The sequence below is a fragment of the Cynoglossus semilaevis genome, chromosome 6 (assembly GCF_000523025.1).
Source record: "Cynoglossus semilaevis isolate Cse_v1.0 chromosome 6, Cse_v1.0, whole genome shotgun sequence".
Lineage (NCBI taxonomy): Eukaryota > Metazoa > Chordata > Actinopteri > Pleuronectiformes > Cynoglossidae > Cynoglossus > Cynoglossus semilaevis.
The window spans coordinates 12,103,856-12,125,961 of record NC_024312.1 but is presented as its reverse complement, the minus strand read 5'-3'; the positions used below and the strand labels follow the sequence as shown (position 1 = coordinate 12,125,961).

The following is a 22,106-nucleotide window of genomic DNA, read 5'->3' as shown; positions in this document are numbered from 1 at the left end:
TGCTTGTGCAGAATCAGCGCGTGTTTTGAGTGGGTCTCAGGGGTGTGTGTGTGTGTGTGTGGGGGGGGGCCCTCCTGCGTCTATGATCCGTCACCGAGGACAGGCCGAGGCCAGGCTGCATCGGCTTAGGCACGTGCCAAGGGAGGGCTCCCCCCGTCCTCCCTGCCCCTGGGCCCCACCCCTCTGAGGACTCCCTTTTCACAGCACCAGATGGGGGCTGGCTGTGACTTTTAATAAATGCTATTCTTCACAGCCCTCTGGAAGATGCCAAACAAGGGCCGCCCCCAACACATCTCAATGCTGTTTGGTACCTGCTGTCGCAGTATCGCACTGAATAGATTAAAAACCAGTGAAGAGTGAAATTTGAGAGGAGGAAACTGTGAGGTTGACAATTAAAATAAGATTTTTTAAGACCTCTATAAGAACAGCATTCACCGCAGAAACAAAAACCCGTGTCAAAAATGGTTAACAATTGTAATTTCAAGTGTAATTTAACATGACCAACATTATAATGTTCTTGTTCAGTTTAATTGTACATTCATTTGGCCCCTGCTGTTCAGATCGACATAGTTATAGAAACCTGTAATTTTACATTCAGGATAACAACTGTGGGGGAGGCTGAGAAAAATGTCTGAATAAACATAGTAATGATGTAATGTTTATTTAATGGCATGACAAAACTCATTATAACACAGGAGCATTGAAGTAATAAAAGGTTTTAGATTAAAAAAACGTTTGTGTTTACCAAACACTGGATTTGGACCCAAACATTGGTCTTCGTTAAATTCATATTGGTCACAAAAAAAAAAGAAAAAAAAATCCTGAACAATAAACGGTTAAGTAAGAGTTTTTAATCACATCAAAAACTTGACCAATATCTGGTGCTAAATATTGAATAGTGATCATTTCAATAAATTTATTTATAAATAAAATGTACAAAACTAGCCACATTTCGTATGCTTAGAGTTACATAATTAGTTTGGTCACAGCCAGAAAACTTTTTTTTGTCTTTTTTTTGTAACTCAAACACAGACTGTTCGTCCTCTTTGAAGTTTGGATCCTCAGCGACAGACCATGGTAATGTAGTTTAAAAAAACACTTAAATGTGATTCGATTTGTAAAATTTAATTTTAATCAAACACATCTGTCTGTAGACATGTAGAAAACAGCATCAGCTGAGGTCACCTGGTGTCCGTCCAGCATGCTGCATATGTTCTTTATTGGTGGGGAATAAATTGCTTGTGTACATGCCGCCCCTTACTCAGTGACCCTTGTCTGTCAGTACGTGAACTGCCTTCACGGTGTGTTTAATGAGCTGTGGCTGTGTTGGTGTTTCCCTGCACACCACCATCCAGGGCTCTAATCCGCTCTCTGCCAGTTACATCACACACCAGCTATTGTGGCTGTTGTGATTGAAGATGCCTGATCTGACTAATTGATCCCTCGCCACAGCAGCGCTCTGACACACGAGCCCAGGCTGGGATGTGTGAATTGGCAGTCCAGTCACGTGATGAACAATAACCCAAACAAAAGAAATTTGATTTGAGACCAAGATGGAGGGTGACAATAACAGACGCTGCCAAAGATTAGGAGTGATTTGTTTTTTAGATTTTAGAGCGAAGATCATTGGATGGCACAATTAGTCAATATTATTTTTAGAATCCTATTCCTTTGAAAAAAGTGGCTGAAATCTCAGTCTTTTACAGGGAGTGTGTGGCCCTGAGGTGGTCAATAAAGGTACTGCAGGTACTGAACTGATGGTTTTAGACAAATAATCAAATTTGATAGTAGAAACATTTATCACCAAATGTAGAAAAAAAAATGTTAACAGCTGTTAACAATTGTCTAACACTTTATTTCATTTTTACTTACAGTAAATTATTTTACCAGTGCTGTTGATTTACAAAGCAGCTCGAGTTTAGACCAAAACACATATTTGGCCACATTTAGCCAATAAAAAGGACAAGAGTTTGAAAAAAACATACAGTAGCAACAAGAAATAAATGTTGCTTAAAAAACGAAGACACAAAAGATGTAACTCATTACATTTTTAAATTAACAAGCAACACATTACCATTAGACAGTTTTTCAAGTTTTTTTATTATAACCAAAAAATGACTTTGTAACCAATATGGCATTGGAAAACTTTAGATTAAACAAACATTTTCTTAATATCACCCTTTTAGAGTTCTGAAATTGTGAACTAGTGTTGATGGATGGCAAACTGGAGTGGTTTGTATTCAACATTAGACAAATCAATTAATGTGTCAAAATACTAAAATATTACAGAAGATAAAACATTTACAGCTTTCAATAATCAGTTTGTTCTAAGTCAAACAAACAAAGGGTGAATACATAAATACATAAATATACATATGTCACTGGTTCAATGCTGAGAGAAGGTCTCCCCATACACTCAGACCACCAACTTCAAAGTCTCCATCTGATTTTTTCAAAATGTTCAACTCTTTTTCAACCTCAGCTCTGACTGAGGGACAAGCCTCGAACAAGGTCAGAAAGTGCTGTGTCAGGTTCTGAAACGTCAATGTGGGATTTGTCTGTGTTGTCCATTCACCTTCACTGAGGCTGTACTCCATGTCAGAGGCCCACTCTTTAAGAACGTTACAGTACGCATCTCTAAATTTCAGATGCCTTTTGACCAAGTCCGTGATGAGTGCAGTGGGCGCTTCTGTGACCATGTGCTTCAGTGTGCTGTGTCTTTTCAACAGCCAGTCCAGGAGAACAGCATGAGAAGCAGTTTCTGCCGCGGACTTCTTCCTCGTCAGCAGCGCTGCACTGATGACAACACACAAATGTGGTGTTGCTCCTTCACCTCCCTGGAGGACAGAGTCTAAAAAGTGCTCTGCCTTACACAGGTCACCGCTCTGGCTCATCACAGCCTCCAGTCTCTCCATCAGCGTCTCTCCTAACACCTCAGCATCAGCACCAACTGCACCAACAGCTAAGGAGTCTGTGAGGAGACGCAGGACCTTACATGCCGATTTACACCGAACGATGTAGTTGCAGAGTCCATGCACGTCCTGGTTCTCACTGTATGTTCTCTCTGCTGGATGTTTGCTGTCAAACAGTGTCTTCATGATAGAAAGAGGCAGTTTAGGGTTAGTTAACAGCCCCTGCAGCAGCAGGTGACGCAACCGAGACAGGTCAGAGAAGCACACCTGTGTACATCCAGGGAACGCTGAGAGTAAATGTTGGTTTGTCTGTTGAATCTGCTTCTCAATAGTTCCCCTTACAGTGGGGTTGCTGTGAAATCTGGAATGGAGATGTTCACAGTAAGAGGCCCACTGAAACGCTCTGGACACGGTCTGTTCCTGCCAATGCTCCACCACACTGCTGTGAGCTGCCACGGCCAACAGCTCCACAGAGCTGGACACGTTCTTCAGCACCGACTCCATCTGGACTAGACTCAGCCTGCGGACACTAATGCATCAGGGCAGACATTAGGGGGGACACAGAAACATAAAATCTAAAATGAACTCTTACTACCTCCTTTTCTAAAGTCACTAAACTTCAAGCTGCATTCGCTGTTAGCCTATCATAAAACAAACCCTGCCGACCGCTTTGGTGACACACACATTGGAAGAATGGCATTTAAAAAATATTTATAAACAAATCGCAGTATATTTTAATGCGTGTCAGTATTATTTTGTATAAACTCACTGTTCTGTTTTTATTTCCTTTCTTCCGCGCCTCGTTGTAGTTTAACCCCAGCTACGCATGCGCAACATGAAACTCTCTCTTCAAAATAAAAGATGGCAAGCACACAAACAAAACTAGGTCTAGTTTCTTACCTACTTTTTTCCCTAAACTATTTCAAACATGTGAATTAGGCTTGTGATTTCCCAGTCGGTGGGAGGCGGTTATAACAACAAGACTGCATAAAAAAGGTACGTGACAAACCAACTAACCTCGCCAAACAATAGAAAACAGGATTAGAAATTAATCGGGGTTTGGGACCTAGAGCCCTTCAAAATAAAATATATCGCTAATTCGCAAAAGCTGTGCAGACAATTTCCAGTAAGTCTGGACACAAAGCTCCCTAAAAATGTTCATACAAGAACAACGATTTGTCTGTTTTATATTATGTCAGACAATGAAATAAGGCAATGGTTTCCGGTAAGAGAGGAGAGTAAAACAACTAGCAATTGGTTAGTTAGCGCTACACCGCTCAGAAAAGCTAAGTCTTTTCCTATGGGGACCTTCTAATTCAGTTATTTAAGAGATAGAAGGGAGTTTCTCTTAATAACAAACAAAGGTAATAATTGTCTAAAAATGGCGAGGAAAATCCAATTTTTACATGAAAATTCACAATATTCCGGCGAGTTTTTGTGCTTTTTGGGTTAGTAGCTTTGAATAAATTAATATCTGAGGAAAAACCTCAATAACATAGGAGTAAATTGGTGCTTTCTATTTGTTTTAGAATACACTGCATTAAATAAATAAACAAACTGATGTAATGGCTGTTAGCCCTCGAGTTAGCTATAAACTGGAATCACGTTTACAAAAAGATGTTAAATGAGTAAAGTTTAGCAACATTATTATTATTATTATTATTATTATTATTATTATTATTATTGTCAGCGAAGGGCGGAACTATATAGTGGGATAAAACGTCCCCTCCCACGTATGTGTTGTGGGGGGTGCTGAACAAGCCTGCAAGGAGAGAGAGGAAGAAAGAGAGAGTGAGAGTTAGAGAGAGAGAGGGAGAAAGAGAGAGAGGGGGAGTTCTGCTCAGCTCCTTGTTTCTCACTGCCTGTGTGATTTCCAGTGTAATCTCTGAGTCAATGCTTGACTGTAAAAAGCATGAAAAGTAAGAGCCTGCAGCTCAGAGCAGGAGTGAGAGGAAGGTGTTCACCAGCGAACTGAACTCCAAGGGTGAGAACGCACACACACACACACACACACACAGCACACTCTCTGTTTACTCCACACTGACTTTCTCTAATTTTACTTTTAAAACACGTCATATTATACCTTCTGACTTGTATGCTCATTTGCTGTATCTGTTTAACCTGAGGTGTTATTATTTATTTATTTTTAAATGAACTCAGGGCATCTTTATTCATCTGGACAGTGATGCATTTGTAGTCCAGCCATTTCACAGTTATTACTGACTGCATGGTATGGGCTGGATTTGAACCACAGCTCATCATCCCTCCTTGATCCTGTTTCCAGAGTACTGAACTGTTTGATGTGGCTGTTGCAGAGAGAGAAGTTCATAAAATTGTAAATGAAATGTATGGCTGAGTGTTTTATGAGGCAGATGCAGCGCAGTCTCAGACAAAGTTGTCAAACCATTAGGTTTATGTTTAGCTGTGTGAGTACTGGATGTCCATCAGACTGTCTTTGACAGACAGCATCTGTCAGACTGTTGAATTCAAATAATTTTTTTTTTACTAAATCAAAATAATATTACTTTTTTATGTGAGAGACCTTAGACCCATGTTATTGACATTTAGGATGATATTTCAAGCCCAGTGTTAGACATACATTTAGTTTAAAAGAAAATAATGCTGTAACTTTAACAATCTTTTCTGATGACAGGAATATAAAACTGCTGTTGGAAATCAGGGTACATGCACTGCATAATCTGCAGTGGAGATAGACTGAGTCCTCATGTTTAAACAGATGAATCAGCTGCTACATAAGTTCATTGCTGTGGAGGAGAAAGGCATGAAGGTCGGTGAGGTTTAGGAGCACAAAGCCACCCTTGTTGTTTTGTAATTGACAAGATTCAGCAGTTACATTTCCCATCCGTCTGCCTGTCCTCGAGCAATCTGCAGAAAACTTTGGCATGTTAGGAAGGCTTTCTTGGAGTCATGAGGCCTCTATGGCTGAGAACATGTAAATTTGAATATATTTGAGTCAAATCCAGTTAAAAGTCACCCTGAACTTGAGAATTGTATAGACTTAGCAGATGGTGTTTGCAGCATAAAGCCCAAGTAGTGTATGGTGCAGGGATGCTTTTTTTTGCCCTCAAGTGGCAAAGAGGTCAGCCTACAGTGTGGTGATAGAAACCAAGTAGGTTCAATAACAACTGGTTGTTTTTACCTTGGAAATGTAGGGGAAACCCAACAGGATGTCCTTTCATGGTCCCGTTGGGAAGACTATAAACATTTGAGCTCTAAAATGACTGAATCCCCAAGTCTCTTAAAGTGAGTTAGTGCATATTGGAATAGGCCAGTTACCTTTTGTGGCTTTTAAGCACTCATTTTGCTCATATGAAATATACTTGTGGGATTTTTAAAAGTTTCCAGGCCTCTGTTGTCAAGTGTGTCTGGTTAACTCGCGCAAAAATAATGATTATGATTTTGACTTCATCTTCTTGTCATATTGTAAAAAGGCCTACGGCTTTTATCTATCTGTTTTGGACTGACTATAACATATTAATACACAGGAAAAAATAGGATTTTTAAAAAAATTTGTAATTGTAATCTCACAATTATTTTATTTAAAAAGCATAATTAAATCTAAGAGAATAGCAAATGTATCTAGTAGAACAATGGTACTGAACATTTCCATTTATTTTGCATTGCTATTTCCACCTACTGTATATGCCACACATCTTTGTTTTAATTCACATATCACACCAGTCATCAAGCCTAAATGATTTGTTCTTGTACTTGGAGACTTTGTCCCACTTCCCTTGTTCTGTTTGTCAGCCTTGGCTGTGGGAATGTAGCACCTGTGTGAGGTTGCGGAGCTCCAGAGATAAGTGTTTGTACACAACCAGGAGCTCTTGTCTTGTGGAAGATCAGATGACCTTGTGGAACATCAAGGTCCAGATGTTTGGTGTTGCACCAGTGTGTTATTTGGTTAGAGTCGAGTTCTGCAGCAGCCTGAAATGTTACACCGCTTTAAAGGTCAGATTCCTCACATTGTGCTGCACTCCCTCAGTATTTGGAGAAATATTTCAGACATTACACTACGAACAAAAAGTTCGTGGCATCATTTAAAAATGCCTGTCTGTAGTTTGCATCAGATATCCTAACATTATTTGCCTGCCTAAGCAAAGTATGCAAAGACAAGCACGCTAGTGTTCAGGCTGAACTTTCTCTGTCACTGATGCGTCAACGTTTTTGCAGCACAATTACAAACATACAGGATGGAATCTAGAACATACAGATAAAGTCAACAGAGTGATCAAGTTAAAGTCTGTTGTTAAGAAAGCACTGGAAATGGCATATAGTACTGATTTTAGTACTAACTCTAAATGAATGGATGTTCAATGGAAACTAGGTACAATAATAATTTCCTAACCATATTACTATATTAGGTACATTAGTTTACTATGAAGACATGTGAATGGCTGCACACATCTGTGGTCGCTAACTCTGAGCTGTTTATTGTACTCCTCTTAACATCTGGTGCCCACTTGTTTGTTTTAAATACTGCCTTGTCTCAGCTGCAGACCCTGTAATAGGGTGACACTGGGCCGAGGTGTTAAATGATTTTCACTTTGGAGCTTATAAGCAACACACTGGAGCATGATATTGGAGAGGACTGTGAGAAATGTCTCCATCGCTCAATGGCTTCATTTTCTGTGCTGTAAGCTGTTATATATTAGTGCTCTAAATATTGATGTCTGTTGGTGCACTAAATCCTCTTCGGTGTACTGCATTGATTTAGTAAGTTGTTATGACAGAATCATCTGAAAGAGCTCTTCGTTTGTGATCAAAGAGTTCCACGGTATGAGTGGAGGATTAAAGATTTCCCCTCATGTCCAGTCAGGAGGTAGAACTCAGTGGTACATGAGAATGTCACCTGTCATCAGGTGCACTATAAACCACATCACATTTGGGAAAATAGAACAAAGGCACTCTTATACCATGGTCTCCTTATATGCTTAGATGTTGAATAAATCATGGAAAATAAGGTTTAAACTGTTGCAGCTCTCGTACAGTTTTAAATGTTTAGGTTTGAGCTAATGTACAATACTATATACTACTATACATAGACACTAACATTATTGTTTGGATTCAATTGTTTTGAAATGAAGGTAATGGTGTTCCACTCTCCTCCACAGCCTGTCCACAGGCAACCATGTGCAGCTCCCTGAGTCCTAAACATCTCATTGGGCCTGGCCTTACAGACCTCCAGCAGTATCACCAGTGGCTGGCCAGTCGTCATGAAGCCAGTCTGCTGCCCATGAAGGAGGACCTGGCCCTGTGGCTCACTAATATGCTGGGTAATTGCCCCTCACGCAGCCCACAAAAGCAGCACGACATTTATGAGTGAAGAGTCATTTTCAAAATCCCACAAATATGTTTGAACTCACATACTGTACATAAGTACCTACTTATTCCAACACATGGGTAACATCCTGATCTATCATAATAAGTCATAATAATGATCATAATAAAGGGCAAATCAGAAGAGCACAAACAAAAGAATGTGAATATAGCTCAGTTCAGTGAATGGCATACAAATGTAAACAAAGCCGCCGTCTGCGTATAGCGCTACGTGATGATGAAGTTGTCCTCTCTGCTCGCCAACTAGTCCCAGTGCAAACTAGTTGGTGAGTTTTGACGCCGTACGAGGGACTGATGGAAGAAGACCTTTTTAATAAAGAGCAAAAAAGATTTGGCAACTATAAAATACTGCAAATTCCTAAATGGTATCTATTTGATGTGAACACCTTTGCAGGGACCTGGAATCAATCTGAAGGTCATTAGAAACTTGTGTTGAAAACCGTTATCACACGCTCTACCTTTGATTTTCTTTAATTGAATTATTGGGGCTCATTAACACTGTGCGTATGTGACGCCTTGTGAGAGCTTGTGTTTGTCTGTGTACTACACAGCTGTGCAGTACTGTATATCTGCAGCTGTATATCCTTAACACAAATACTCGCAGAAGCCTGTTAAAGTGTTTCACACGAGCCAAGTACGTTTCAGGACCACATGGATGGACTAAAACTCTGCCTGCAGAAACAACTCACCTGTTATGGATAAAGGGAAAGAATTTCCCTCAAGAAAAAAAAAAAAGATAATCACTTTTACCAAAGAAGCCAAGTGGCAGGTTTCACTGGAGTCAGCATGAATTTTAGGACTTTATAGCGAGACGTTATTCTAAAAGAATACGCTTTTTGAATCATGCGCGCCTGTGTTTAATATTGTTCACCTAATGACTGGACGTTATTGGATAATCTGCAGACGGCATTCTGTCCAGCAGACATTTTTCTTACAGACCCCAAAGCCAATTAGGATGCTGAGACTGACTCCTGGCTATTTTTGAACAACTTCTAACAACTTCATCCTGCTTCCTGTGTTGGCTGGAAGTGTGTGTGTTCCAATGTAGCTATTCTCATTACAGACTCTGCACTGCACTGACCACCGCTTTTTATTTACAGTCTACTCTCACTTATTAAATGATCCAATCTAACTTATCTTTAAGACCATTTACATCTTCATCCTACCTGTGACGTGAACCGTATAAAATAGCGTCAGGTTCTACTTATTTATTAGTCCTGCATGATCATTGACACATATGTAAAACCTTTAATTTCATATGATAAAGAATTATTCTTAATTATTCTTCTAACGTTATGATAGAAAAGTTGGCAGAGTATCTTTAGATGGAATAAATGCACTATTTATATTTAGGAACTGGGTTAACTGGTTTTTGTAGGCAAAAGGTTTCCAATTGTCATATAAAAGAGGTAAATTAATTTGAAATTGGCTTCTGATTTCCTGTTAGTTAAGCTATTCATTGAGTCACAGATTTTATTTCCTATATTTATTTTAACAATAAATAACAAATATGTATAGCACTGACACGCTCTGATTGTTTGATCTTTTTGTTTATCATTTATTTTGCCTGTATCAGAATTCATCTTATGAATCATAAATATCTAAGATGCACATTAAATAAGTGGAAGCTGGAGACTGATGAAATGTATCCTTGGTTAGAACCATTGACAGAAGCGTTGAGAGAACTGAGCAATTTAAAGAAAGAAGTCTAATGGTTAAAGCCCTCTGGAATACATTTTTCTCAAAGAGGAGAGCGGGGCCGTCCATAAGACCCGTGCTCACAGGGCATTTTTTAACATTTCAATCTTTCTGTTTTGGGCTCATTTACAACATTTGGAACTCATTAAATGTCAAACCCCAATACCCCTCCTCCAATAAGAACCAGAAAAGGGATACAAAAAAAACTCTCCAGTTTCTTTCCACAGACACCCCCTGCCACCACCTCCTATTTCAAAATGATCTAACCATGAAAGAATGGTCCTCTGGAAGTCATTCAACTGGACACCACATGTTGATCACCAATCTATCTCTGCAACTGTGTAGAATAAGAAAGCACTGAAAATGAAATCATATCAAATATCTACATATGCAGATGTCATTGCCACTTGGTGGTGTTTTTCTTGGAAAAAAAAAAAAGATTCGGCCATTGACTAAATTCTGCTGTAGAATTTAAAATCTTGGCTTGTACGGAGAACCCAGCTGTGAGATGGAGACTGAGGCTCAATCACCCAAGTGAATTTCAAGAGTCGACAACTCTGCACCAGGTCCATTTCGAATTGCAAATGGAATAGTGTTCAGACTTTATGACCTTACAACGCATATAATGTTACATGCAGAGTTTTTATGATGAATTCACGGTGCTGCCTTTTTATGTTTTCCCTGGTCAGGTCTGGAAATCACCGCAGAGAGCTTCATGGATCGCCTAGACAATGGATTCTTGTTGTGCCAGCTGGCTGAGACGCTACAGCAGAAGTTCAAGCAAAGTAATGGAGATCTGCCTGCCCTTGGCAACAATAAGGTACAGTGGAACCGGGGGGGGGGGGGGGGGGTTGACAGCATTCTGGCATGATTGAAAGCATGTGATAACACTAATCAGGAGGCTTCAATTCTCCCAGAGGTAGTTCTTAGTGTCACCTTGGCTCGTTTGACATGTGAAATGTTTTAAACATCCATCAGGCAGTACTGAGGTGGGATCTGACTGACAAGGTCAACTACTTAAACAACTCTCGCACAGCAACAAGTTCCAGACTAAGACAGTTTATCAGCAAGCCTTCGTATCTCTGCAGTGTCAGAAATCAGTGGAGAAGGTTGGGTGGGGGATGGGGTTTCCCGTAGCCTTTAAGCAGAGCAGGAAAAAAGGAAGAAAAAAATAAAAACAACAAGCCTGGCAGGGACACATTAACTGATGGGGCCCCACATTCCCTCGGAGAGTTTACCGTCAGTGGTGAATGTTGGTTTTTCTAGAGGTTTGAGTGAGGGCTTATTAAATTCAGAAGATTAAAAGATAACTTTGCAGGCAGTTAAGTGTAACTTGAACCAACGTTTCAGTAAAAATCTGTATATGACGGGAACAGAGTCAAGAGTCGTGAAAATGTTTTAACACTAATTGTTGAGCTACTGCAAAAGAAATATTGAAGTTTACAGTTTTATTTTGTGTATTGATTGGTTTAGATTTTAATGTAATGTAAAAACATAAAGGTTCTGCTGCAGCTCAGCAGATTTGGAGAAGGTTTGGATTCAAACGGTGCACATTGTTCCCCAGCGACACACTGCTGGTCCCAGACTGAATTATTAGAAATAGCTAGCATTTAGCATCAAAACTATACCAACATTACTATGCAAAGCACTTAAAGAGCAAGCTGAAAGTGATGCTTTCTCATCTGAAAAAAAAAAACACAGTTAAATTTCTGTGAGAATGTGACGCAAAATCCCCTCAAATCCCTGCAGAGACGCTCGCTGGGAAAGCATCACTACAGGAAATAGTTACATCTCCCATGTCATAAATAAGGGCAATAATTCAGAATGCAAAACACAAATAAGGCGGCTGTCAAAACTGTGAAAACTGAGACTGATATGTTGTTGTTTGCTAAACTGTAGATATACTCAACTTAGAATGTGAAGTACAGTTAAGAAGGGTCTGAAATTCACATAGTGCACAACACAGAAGGAAATAAGAGTTCTTTATACAGTAGGTTCTATGTATTATTTATTACTGGTCCAATAAGTGATTAACCTCATATCGTGCCTCTGATGAGTGTTTGGTAACTTTTTCACAGCACGTTTCCCTCAGGGCTTTCATTTCCAAGAATAGAAAAACAATTGGTGGAGCTTTAGTCCAGAGGCAATGTCTCTGTCATTGGTGTAGAACCCCAGGGTTAACTCCCTGGACAAGATCGAATCCCGGTTAGGGCGGTTGGTACCTTCCAGTGGACTCACCACCCACAGATGGATGGATGGAAAACCAATTGATGTGTTACCTCCAGTGCCAGTAAATATGGATTGGCGTCCCCTGGACTGTCAGACTGATTAGGTCTGCTCTGTTCACACAGAGGAAAAGTAGTAAAGGCTATTGATATTAGAACTCAAAGTCATTACCTCACTGATGACGGCGGGTCTCCTGATTTCAGTGTGAGAGCGGCAGCACAGATGTGAGGAAACACTGGGGGTCAATGACCGTGGGAGCTGCTGAAATACAAGAGCCTATTGATCCAGGAGACAAACAGATAGGATTTTTCATACACACTTCCAACAGGACTTCTATCTGTGCTAAAGTCCCATGACCAATTGATGTGGTTCGTGAAGTGGGACTAAGTGATGTCAGCGGAGAAAAGTGATGTATCGCACTCCGTGGAGATGCTGTCTCTCTCACACTCTCTCCCTCATGTTTATGTCAGTCAATATCAACTACAGATGATTGAAGCTGCGCACCCTCTTCTACTGTAGATCCCAACCAGGGCGACGTTCCTCAATTCCCCTCACCTTTGGAAAAACACAAACAGCAAAAAGCATATGAAGGCAGCATGTTTAATCATGCTCAAATGACCAGAAGACACATAGAACATAACCAAACCACCATCACATTTTTTATCTTGTGCGTCCCGTAGTGGCAGCACGTGCACCACACGTCCACGGATTCCCTAGTCTAAGCCAGTGATTAGTGGGACAGAACTGGACAGGGTGGGTCTGCAAATGTCCTGGTACTGAAATACCTGGTTGTCCACGGCTGAACAAGTTAGGACAAAATATAGTTTTTATACCTAAATATTATAGTTCTTTTTTATTCCTGGCTCCAAGACTATTTATAATGTATTGTTTGACATACTTTATTTTTTCTAATTCTTTAACTTTTAATACCACATATCTCTTTTCCTGAAAGCTTATCTTGACATTAACCCAGGTACCTACGCTGTAGTCTGATAACTGCAGTGCTAATAAAACGTCAAAGGAGAAAACACAGGCAGAGGGCAGCATCCTTGCAGATCAAAACCCCATCACCATATGTTTCTAATGAATGAAGAAGCTTTGATTCTTTTGTTTATACTTGAGAATCCCTGTGCTATTCTTATATTCACACAGTAGCAAAGGTAAAGTGTAAAGTATGTTGTTAAAGCAAGAAAACAGGCATTAATGTGCAGAGGTGTGCACGTGCAGCTGTGAAACTCGAAATGTTTGCATCAATAATGAAATGCTTTCATGAAGGCACCGCAGAAATGACAACATGAATAATGAAATGCTTTCATGAAGGCACCACAGAAATGACAACATTTTACGATTGTTGGAGTTTATTTCTCTAGGAATGCAGAGCAATTCAACAACAAAAAGGTTTTTCAGTCAAAGTCAAAGGGAGACGCTGGAGGGAAAGAAAAATACCCACCGATGTGTGCATGTTTCCAGCATGAGCTCATTGCACCTTTTCTCATAGCACAGACACACACTCTGTATAAAAACCAAAGAAAGGCACATAAATCTCTCTGAGCAGACCGTGTGGGAGCTGAAACCTATTCCCATGTTATTTGATCCCAATTCTCAGGCTTGGTGAAGTAGCCAGGCCTTTCTAACCTGCCATTTCCCATATTGATCTGTGTGAATAAAATTCTGATCTTTGCTCCCCAGAAACCTGAGCCCATGCACAGGGAGTGAAAAGTGGATTAAAAATAAGATTTAGAATTTGTGTTTGGAGGAAACATCTGTGGGCGGAGCTCAACAAGTCGCCCTGTTCGACCTGTTTTACCTTTATATCAAGCACCGTTTGGTACAGTACATAGGAATATTTACTGTTGTTTGTGTTTTTAGCAGAGTTTTCCCTATCGGAGGATACCGTGTCGGCGCAGTGCTCCCTCTGGATCTTTCTTTGCGCGGGACAACACGGCTAACTTTTTGTCCTGGTGTCGGGAGGTTGGAGTTGGAGAAACGTGTCTGTTTGAGTCCGAGGGTTTAGGTGAGTCCGCCTTGTTTGTATACATGCTGTTTAAAAGAAATCACAATAGTCTTCATTTTTTTAAAGCACCAGAATCATTATTTTATCAAATTTAAAAACCTTAGTGCTTTATACTCACATTTGACATCATACCTGCAAAACAAGCTAACAAAGTTAAAATAAAGTTTAACCACTGGGTCACATTCCTGTTTTATAATTAACCTTTTTATCAGTCTGTAACAAATGATTATTATTATTATTTTAATTAAATAAAACCCATACTTGTTGAAAGGGACAATGCTACTTAACAATTCTTTCCGGCTGGATTATTTTTTTAAAAACAACTTTATTCATTCACTACATGAATATGAATAACGAGTTCAAATAAAATGCAGCGTATAGAATTATCTTAGCTGGCGCTTGATTGGTGGCTGTGATCACGTGACAGCTTCTAAGATGTCTCTGGGGTCAAAATGGGGTCACAAGCCAAAAAAAGGTTGGGAATCTCAGCCTTGGTTTCTATAGAACACAGTTGTTCTGTGGCTGGTGCTGGCACTGCCACAGTCCTGGACTCAGGTTTCTTCCTGCCGTGAATGGCATGATTGTACAGGTACAGTATCACACAGACTGTACTTCCTTCCTCTTCTTCACTCTGCAGCTCACATGACTCCTATCTGTGAGCTCTGCCACAGCTTATTTGACATCCTGTTAATGTCGAATATCTGATTAGATCTCCACCCGGTGATAAGAACCCAACAATGTTTAAAAAAAAATACTGGGCCCATGGTCAAAATGTCTGTAGTGAAACAAAAGCAGAACAGAGGACGAGTGTTAAGGCAGTGGGAAAAGTAGGCCAACACTATGCAAATGTTTTCCTCAGCTCATGGACCAAATGGCTTTCATCCTCAGTCACGCACTTGATGTGTTATCTCTGCCTCTTTGTTGAAAGGATTTCTTGCACACTAAGTCACAGAAAAATGTGTGCAGCTCCGTCTGTGCTGACAACAGCGTCGCCCAGTATGTGTCCCTGTCAGAGACGGAGACGTTTATTTTCCCCTCAGCAGCGGCTGGGCCGTTTTGAAACTTAAATATAAGCAAAGCCGTGTACATCACTGTGTATTTTCGTATGAGTGACAACATCTGACGTCTCCTCTTACTTTCTTCCTCTTCGCCTCCCTCCTTGTTTCTCTCTGGGCTCAGCTCTGTCCCTCTGGAAGTAGGTGTAGCAACAGCAGGTTTGCCCTCATGCATGGTGTGGTTTGTCATCTTATGTCACCATATGTCCTGTATTCACCGTCACTGTCTGTCACATCATGAGTGATCTATAGTTCACACCAGTCTCAGCAGACTTGCACTTATTTGTATTTGATGTGTGTTGACTGGTCAAAAGCATGAATTTATTTTTGTTCATGAAATTTATTTTTACAGCTTCACGTAGATATGGTAGTAGTAGTAGTAGTACTGTAGTAGTAGTAGTAGTAGTAGTAGTAGTAGAAGAAGTATTATATTTGTATACCTGACTCTGACTCTGTGTATTTTCCTATAGTTCTTCACAAACAACCGCGTGAAGTGTGTCTCTGTCTCTTAGAGTTGGGACGGATAGCATCGAGGTAAGGCCTCCTTATTTTAAACAGCTTCAGTATTGATGTGACTTCGTTCACGGCCCACCTGGGTTCACGTCTGTGGTCTATGTAGGTACAATGTGGAGCCGCCTGGTCTCATCAAACTAGAGAAAGAAATTGAACAAGAAGAGAAAACGACTCTACCTCCCCCCTCACCTGTATCTCCGGCTCCACCCTTTCCTCCGTCACCTGCCTCATCTCCATCTCCCTCACCTTCTCCATCCCCCTCACCGTCTCCTTCCCCGACTCCTCCCAAAGTGACATCTACAAAGAAAAGCGCAGGGAAGCTTCTGGATGATGCCGTAAGTCAGTGTCATCTGTCTGTGCTTTTGTGATGGAGTTGAAGTTGAAGCAGTTGAATTCATGTTTCCCTCTGTCACAGGTCAGACACATCGCTGACGACCCCCCCTGCAGGTGTCCAAATAAATTCTGTGTGGAGAGACAGTCACAGGGTCGGTACAGAGTGGGGGAGAAGATGCTCTTTATACGAGTGAGTACTGTATGATATCACATTACAACATGACACGACTTCAATGTTTTAATTCATTAGGGGTTATGTCTGACTGTTGTTTTGTCTATAAAGTTAGTTAGTAGTATCAAATATTTTGCCGATCTGAACGGATTCAGGAAACAAATGCAAGATGTTAACACTGTGGTGTTTCGGTAAATGTGAGTGTGTCAGAGTGACTGTTTCTGCTGTGAGGTCTCATTTACTGGTAAAGTTATTCCAACAATGTCCCTCTTCAGCCAAATCTGATGTGGCTGAGCGGCTGTAATAGGAAAATGGAAGCCACACATTTTAAAATGACAAAATGACCAAGTTATTACATGGAAAATATTTCTGCCGGGTCATAACAGCCATATCTGGCTGCCGCAGTTGTATTTTCTTGAATTCCCCGGGATTTTTTTTTTCAGTGCAGGGGAATGTTTTTGGATTTGGTGGTGGAGGAATGAAAAGGCTACTGGAGAGAAATAAATGGCAGCGATGGTGGATTAAAGAATAGAACCGTTTCCCCTGGGATCTTGGTTACTTGGCAACCCACGGCCTAGCTTCACACCTCTAAGAATGTGATTCATGCAGACTGTATGTTTAATAAGTGCAAACATAGAATGGGACGGCACTGTTGGGCGCCCTCTGCTGTGATTGTGCTGTAGCGCACGCGCTAATATTAAAGCGCTGTGTTCTATCGTTGTAGGATTTGATATAATAGGTGTGTTTCAAATACCCTGGCAGCAACGGGATCATAGTTTCTGTGCTGTTGTGATATTTTCAAAAGCAACAACCGACACACTTTGCGTTGCTGAGCAACCAAGGGCAGATGACAAGTTACTCACAGTGCTGGTGAAGTACGGCTTAGACGTTCATTCAGGTTAGGAATGGAAATATAAAAATAAAGAGCTATTTCTTCTTCTTTCTGCTTTTTCTCTTATCCATCTACGTCTTCTTTCTTCTCAACATCTCCTCTTCATCTATCTTCTTTTTCTCATTATTTCAATTTCATTATTACGTTTTTTTCTTCTTCTTCCTGTCTTGTATGTGAATGAGTCTTTTGATCCAAACAAAGAGTCTGTACACCTCTTCAGTCTGCCATCTCTCAGCTCGCGGCTTTTCACAGAGACGACTCTTTAATTAAAATTCCTCACATGGTTTTTGCCCCACAACCTCCAGTGATACTGCATGAATACACAAAAGCCACGCAATGGCAAGGACAGTGGGTTTCGCAGCACATCTGAGACTCCGTACCTCGACAAAAGCACGGTTTTCCCGAGAGTCTGACCTTCTTAGCTCTTGGAATAAATGAGATGCTTGTAGCTTGCACACGGGGGCAGAGTAACGTGGCAGTGTTTATTAAAAAGTGCTGTCCCAGCTCCGCCCGGGGCCTGTGCCCTGTTCTGGGCTCCTGCCCAGGGACTTGTGGTCCAACAATGAGAGTCCCCTGTCCCAGAGCAGCCTGATAGAACCGGTCTGCTCCACACAGGTCCATTAAAGCCACAGAGCCTGGAGGCCCGGTGCTGGTGATTGGAGGCTGTGCCCTGCCACTGGCCCCTAGATTGATTCTTTTAAGAGGCTTATAAATGTTGCATGTTACAGTGCTGCGGGGCAGGAGGAGTAATATCTGACCAGGCTGAGGTGACCGTCTCATGAGGTTCTTTACCCTTTCTGATAAAATGATTTAGGTTGGTATTTTTCTGAGTCATCATTGGGCTGATTGTGCTGTTGAGGAAACTGACGGAATATAAACCGTCTTCATAGTGACCTGTTTATTTGCCCGGTCTCTAATGGAGGAGTATTCTGTCAACCAGCTGGTTGTAGTGGAGGTGTAATGATGGCTTAATGAGGCACGGGGAAGACGTGTTTTATGTCCACAGCCTCTGGGGAATGCAAGCATGCGTCCAATATCCCTTATTTCTTTTTCCTGGTACAATAATGACTGTTGTTGCCATGGCAGCCAACCTGAGAATGTGGCCCCTTACAGCAGGTGGCATCTCTTTATAGATAATATTTCAGAATTAATGATGATTTAAAAAAGAAAGTCATAATGGTTCGTTGAGCAGAGTGTCATGGGTCATTTGATTTAAGTTACAGTAATGTTTTCCTGTCTCTTTGAACTAACTGGAATGTTATATAACTATTGGTCATAACATGAGTATATGCCAATGTTAGCATCTCTTATTTGTATACTGTATGTTGTGTAATAATATTAGGAGCCTGAAAAAATGATCTCCTGAGTGGTCTTTAGAGCAAGGTGTTTTAAATATTAGGGATCAAATCATTCTTTTGTTTTTCAAACAGAGGATTTTAAAATTACTCGATGATTTTTGAATAATAAATAAACATAATGATGCTGCTAAACAGTTTTCTAGACTGTTGGCGACCCCTTGGTGTATAGGACTATTGACTATTACTCTCAAACACTTTAATACATACTGTATTTCATAAGAACTTCCTATGCTGAGAGTTAAACCGTTACTTGTAAAATCAAATTATTCCATATATATTATTGAGATTACATAATGTATAATGTAACATATACATGATAAAAATAATTAAAAATTAAAATGCAAAATTGTATTCATATATTATATATATCATTTTAAATAATAATTCTACAGTTAGGGACAAAATAATTAGTAAAAAAGAATTAATTTTTTGGAGTAAGACATTTACATAATATATATATACTGTATGTGTGTTTGTATGTATACACACATGTTATGTAAACAAATTATTTTTTACTAATTATTTGGTCCCTAGCTGTAGCTAAGTAAGTAAGTTTATAGACAGAGTTCAGTGAAGAATTCCACTTCCATGTATTCTTCCAGTCTCGTGTCTGTCAGCAATCGAACTAATGTGGCTGTAGATGTTGTTACCTAAAGCAGAAAGCTTCACTCCTGGGACATCAGCCAGTCGGAGGTCTCCACATCAATCAGCTCTGACATCAAAGCCATGATTAACTGCTCATTCAATTTCAGCCCGACATATCAATCAGGAAAATGACATTAGTGGTGTAGAAGAGACAGATCCACACCGAGCTCAGAGCTTTTCTTTGTCACACATCACAAGGATAAGAAGAAACAGCCTAATCTGATTTCTGTTTGCAGATGCTGCACAACAAACATGTGATGGTGCGTGTTGGTGGAGGCTGGGAGACCTTCGAGAGCTACCTGCTCAAACACGACCCATGCCGCGTGCTCCAGTTCTCCAGGGTGGACGGCAAGTCTTCTCCTATCAGCAGCAAGTCTCCAAATATCAAAGACCTGAGCCCTGACAGTTACCTGGTGGTGGCAGCACACTACCGCAGCAAAAAATGAGGAGACGCAGCCTTGTGCAAAGGTTTTAGACAGGTGCATGTATTTGTTACTTACACCCTTTAAGCAGTTTCATCAAGAATTTAAATCAAATGTCAAGAACATGAATTTTTATTACATTAAGAGCACAAGTTTAACTGTCTTTTTTAACTTCCCCAAAGCTGTCATGATGGAGCCAGTTTCCCTTAGTTAGGAATCGAGGCCTACACCCTGGGTGACCAGGTCCATGGTAATGGTGGCCACAATGCCTTCTGGAGTTAGTTGATCAGAATGAGTTTCCGGATTTCTTAAAAAAAAAGTGTCCCATTAGTAAAGGACAAACAGGACAGGGATGATGTCTGTCCAACATATGGATGGTTTACTAACAGTGTGGCATCGCACTTGTGTAATACTGATGTGTTTTCAGATATATTTTTGAATGTTACACCAGATGGGTGTCTGGTGTCATACAAGCTTGGCTTGTGGATATATTTGTTAATTATGTAACATTAATCATAAACATATGTTATTCTCTTCATGGTTGGTACAAACTAAAGTTTACAAATTGTTTTTAATTGCAATTTTACAAAGTGTACCAACATGGAAATAAGATTTTTTTTTTGTGGTCTTCTAATGACCTACGATAGGTCTGTGATTTTTCTTGTGTAAACTGCATTTGATGAGTTCAGTTGTTTCATTCCAGGAGGTCGGCATCATCACTTCGACCTGAAGTGGATTTATTTGTGTGTGGTTGATGGTAGGAGTAGATTTTCTATTATATCTATTTTCCTATTTTACACTTACGTCCTTTAACCATAATTTTTGTTCCAGTTCAATGAATGATTGTAGTAAATCCAATCACTCAGACAACAAAGTGTAATTTAGTTTTCAGCTGGTACATGTATACATTTTCTATGCAAAGCCTTTTTTTATCATTAGTATTGTTAAGTGACCCCTAGTGGCAGTGCAGTTAGTTATTCTTAACATTTTTTTAATAGAGTGCTACATTCAAAGGCCTCTAACCTAGAGAACTGGTTTGAGTTGTCTCTGCCCTGTGGTTGGTAAAGGTCCAGCCTCTGTTTGTAAATATGTTTCAGATCATTCTGAAGACTTGATCATTAAAAACACAATTGTTTTCTTAATTGTTGATTGGCAATGAGTCAGTCATGTTTAGCTTTTCCTTTACCACAAACCAAAGCCAAATAAGCTTTACCAGTATGTTTGAATGGAAGTTGTGTTGTCAATCATACATAATGCTAAAAAAAATTAATACCACATGTATTTTAACATTGGTAAATTTTAAGATGCCAGAATTGATCTGCTGACTTTTTGTTATAACTCAATTTCCATAATATAAAAAATACAACAGGAGCAGAAATACAATTTATTGTAGCAAATAACATTGGCTTTTCTTGTCTACAAATTGAAAAAGAGCGAGGAGAGAGAGAGACTGAGCACCACTGTAAGAGGCCACAGGAAGTACACTCAAACGAGCGTCATCAAGGATTACAACATCACATATGTGTACTCTGATGATCTTTACGTCAGATATTTATTTGAACACATCTTCACATTCATTAAGTCAGATCACCTGTGTCAAATAGAATTAATTTGGTGTGCTAACTATTGACTTCAATCTATCCTATAGCCCATATGAATCAAGCTACAAACACATTAGCGTTGCACATTCATTATAACTCAAAGCAAACTTAAAAGTGACTTGTAGGAGAGTGTGTCAGAGTACTGGTGAAGGTCAGACTGCTGTTAAACAGAGTCTGTGAAGGTAAACTGCACAGTTTTCAGTTTGCATGATAAAATGTTGCATTGTCTGCAGTCGCAGCACATCTCTGCAGGTGGAGAATTTGTGCTGAACTTCCTCAAATGTTAGGTAACAACTAAGAAGCCCTGACCAAGGTGAAAATGGTGGTACCTTGAAGCACACTGTAGTAGTACTGCAAATAAATGTAGTATCTTCTCTGTAAACATTAACTGTGTGAATTCAATGTAAATATGCAATTTGCAAACATGCTGCAATAACGGTGGCATGCAATGTCAATATAAACCCATGAATACAAAATGACATGAAAACAGCAAGAAATGTGCAGTTAAGAAGCATAAATTACATGTAGCGAAAACAATATCTAAACATGAAAAGCGTGAGTAAAAATACTGCTTAAGTTAAGTATAGTGTTGAACCTCTATCCAATAAAACTAACCACTAGCAGGCGGTCTGTGGTCCAATCTGGATGCTGTGACTGGGGAGCAGTCCGACTGTTCTCCGTTCACGTTGGTTTATTTTGCATGACACTTGACAGCTGTGACTGTTTTTCTCGCAACTCAAAAAAAACTTTAGGGAAAAAAGCTGGAAATGAACAGCCGTTCTGACATCATCAAGTCATCTTGTAGTATTTCTTCATGTAGACTTCAGACCCAGGACTTCAGATTTGACCAGCAGCTGTTCATCCCACCTGCCACTACAAGAAAAACAACAAATACACTGAGTCA

General features: G+C 40.1%; 3 protein-coding genes across 8 annotated transcripts in view; 1 reads left to right on the top strand and 2 right to left on the bottom strand.

Moving 5' to 3' along the window:
• Nucleotides 1–2,081: 2,081 nt before the first annotated feature.
• Nucleotides 2,082–3,816, bottom strand: fancf (FA complementation group F). 2 transcript variants are annotated; one of them, XM_008312042.3, is made up of 3 exons: nt 3,682–3,816; nt 3,180–3,441; nt 2,082–3,092 (listed from the first exon to the last, which is right to left on the bottom strand). In XM_008312042.3, the coding sequence occupies exons 2-3, from the start codon at nt 3,414–3,416 to the stop codon at nt 2,379–2,381; spliced, it is 951 nt and encodes a 316-aa protein (XP_008310264.1). In that variant the 5' UTR covers nt 3,417–3,441; nt 3,682–3,816; the 3' UTR covers nt 2,082–2,378. The 2 variants fall into 2 exon arrangements, with proteins under 2 accessions (XP_008310264.1, XP_008310263.1); XM_008312041.3 differs by having other exon boundaries at nt 2,082–3,441.
• On the top strand, nt 3,775–21,584 carry gas2a (growth arrest-specific 2a). 5 transcript variants are annotated; one of them, XM_017032903.2, is made up of 9 exons: nt 3,775–3,908; nt 4,790–4,896; nt 8,059–8,209; nt 10,661–10,791; nt 14,067–14,211; nt 15,737–15,800; nt 15,886–16,114; nt 16,195–16,302; nt 19,416–21,584. In XM_017032903.2, exons 3-9 carry the CDS (start codon nt 8,065–8,067, stop codon nt 19,623–19,625), a joined length of 1,032 nt encoding a protein of 343 aa, XP_016888392.1. In that variant the 5' UTR covers nt 3,775–3,908; nt 4,790–4,896; nt 8,059–8,064; the 3' UTR covers nt 19,626–21,584. The 5 variants fall into 5 exon arrangements, with proteins under 5 accessions (XP_016888392.1, XP_008310260.1, XP_024911805.1 ...); XM_008312038.3 differs by having other exon boundaries at nt 8,048–8,209; XM_025056037.1 differs by lacking the exon at nt 3,775–3,908 and having other exon boundaries at nt 4,609–4,896.
• The window catches only part of svip (small VCP interacting protein), a 3,717-nt gene continuing 2,583 nt past the window's right edge, over nt 20,973–22,106 (bottom strand). Inside the window, exon 4 of the mRNA XM_025056047.1 lies at nt 20,973–22,075. Within this exon, the coding sequence (XP_024911815.1) occupies nt 22,061–22,075 (15 nt within the window). The 3' untranslated portion in view covers nt 20,973–22,060. The remainder of the gene's footprint in view (nt 22,076–22,106) is intronic.

Bases quoted from the DNA above. Each gene is read 5' to 3' on its own strand.
- gas2a (XM_017032903.2), top strand. From the start codon at position 8,065: ATGTGCAGCTCCCTGAGTCCTAAACATCTCATTGGGCCTGGCCTTACA. The intron at 10,792-14,066 runs GTACAGTGGAAC...TTGTGTTTTTAG, and splicing joins CTGCCCTTGGCAACAATAAG to CAGAGTTTTCCCTATCGGAG. The intron at 16,303-19,415 runs GTGAGTACTGTA...TTCTGTTTGCAG, and splicing joins AGAAGATGCTCTTTATACGA to ATGCTGCACAACAAACATGT.
- fancf (XM_008312041.3), bottom strand. From the start codon at position 3,416: ATGGAGTCGGTGCTGAAGAACGTGTCCAGCTCTGTGGAGCTGTTGGCC.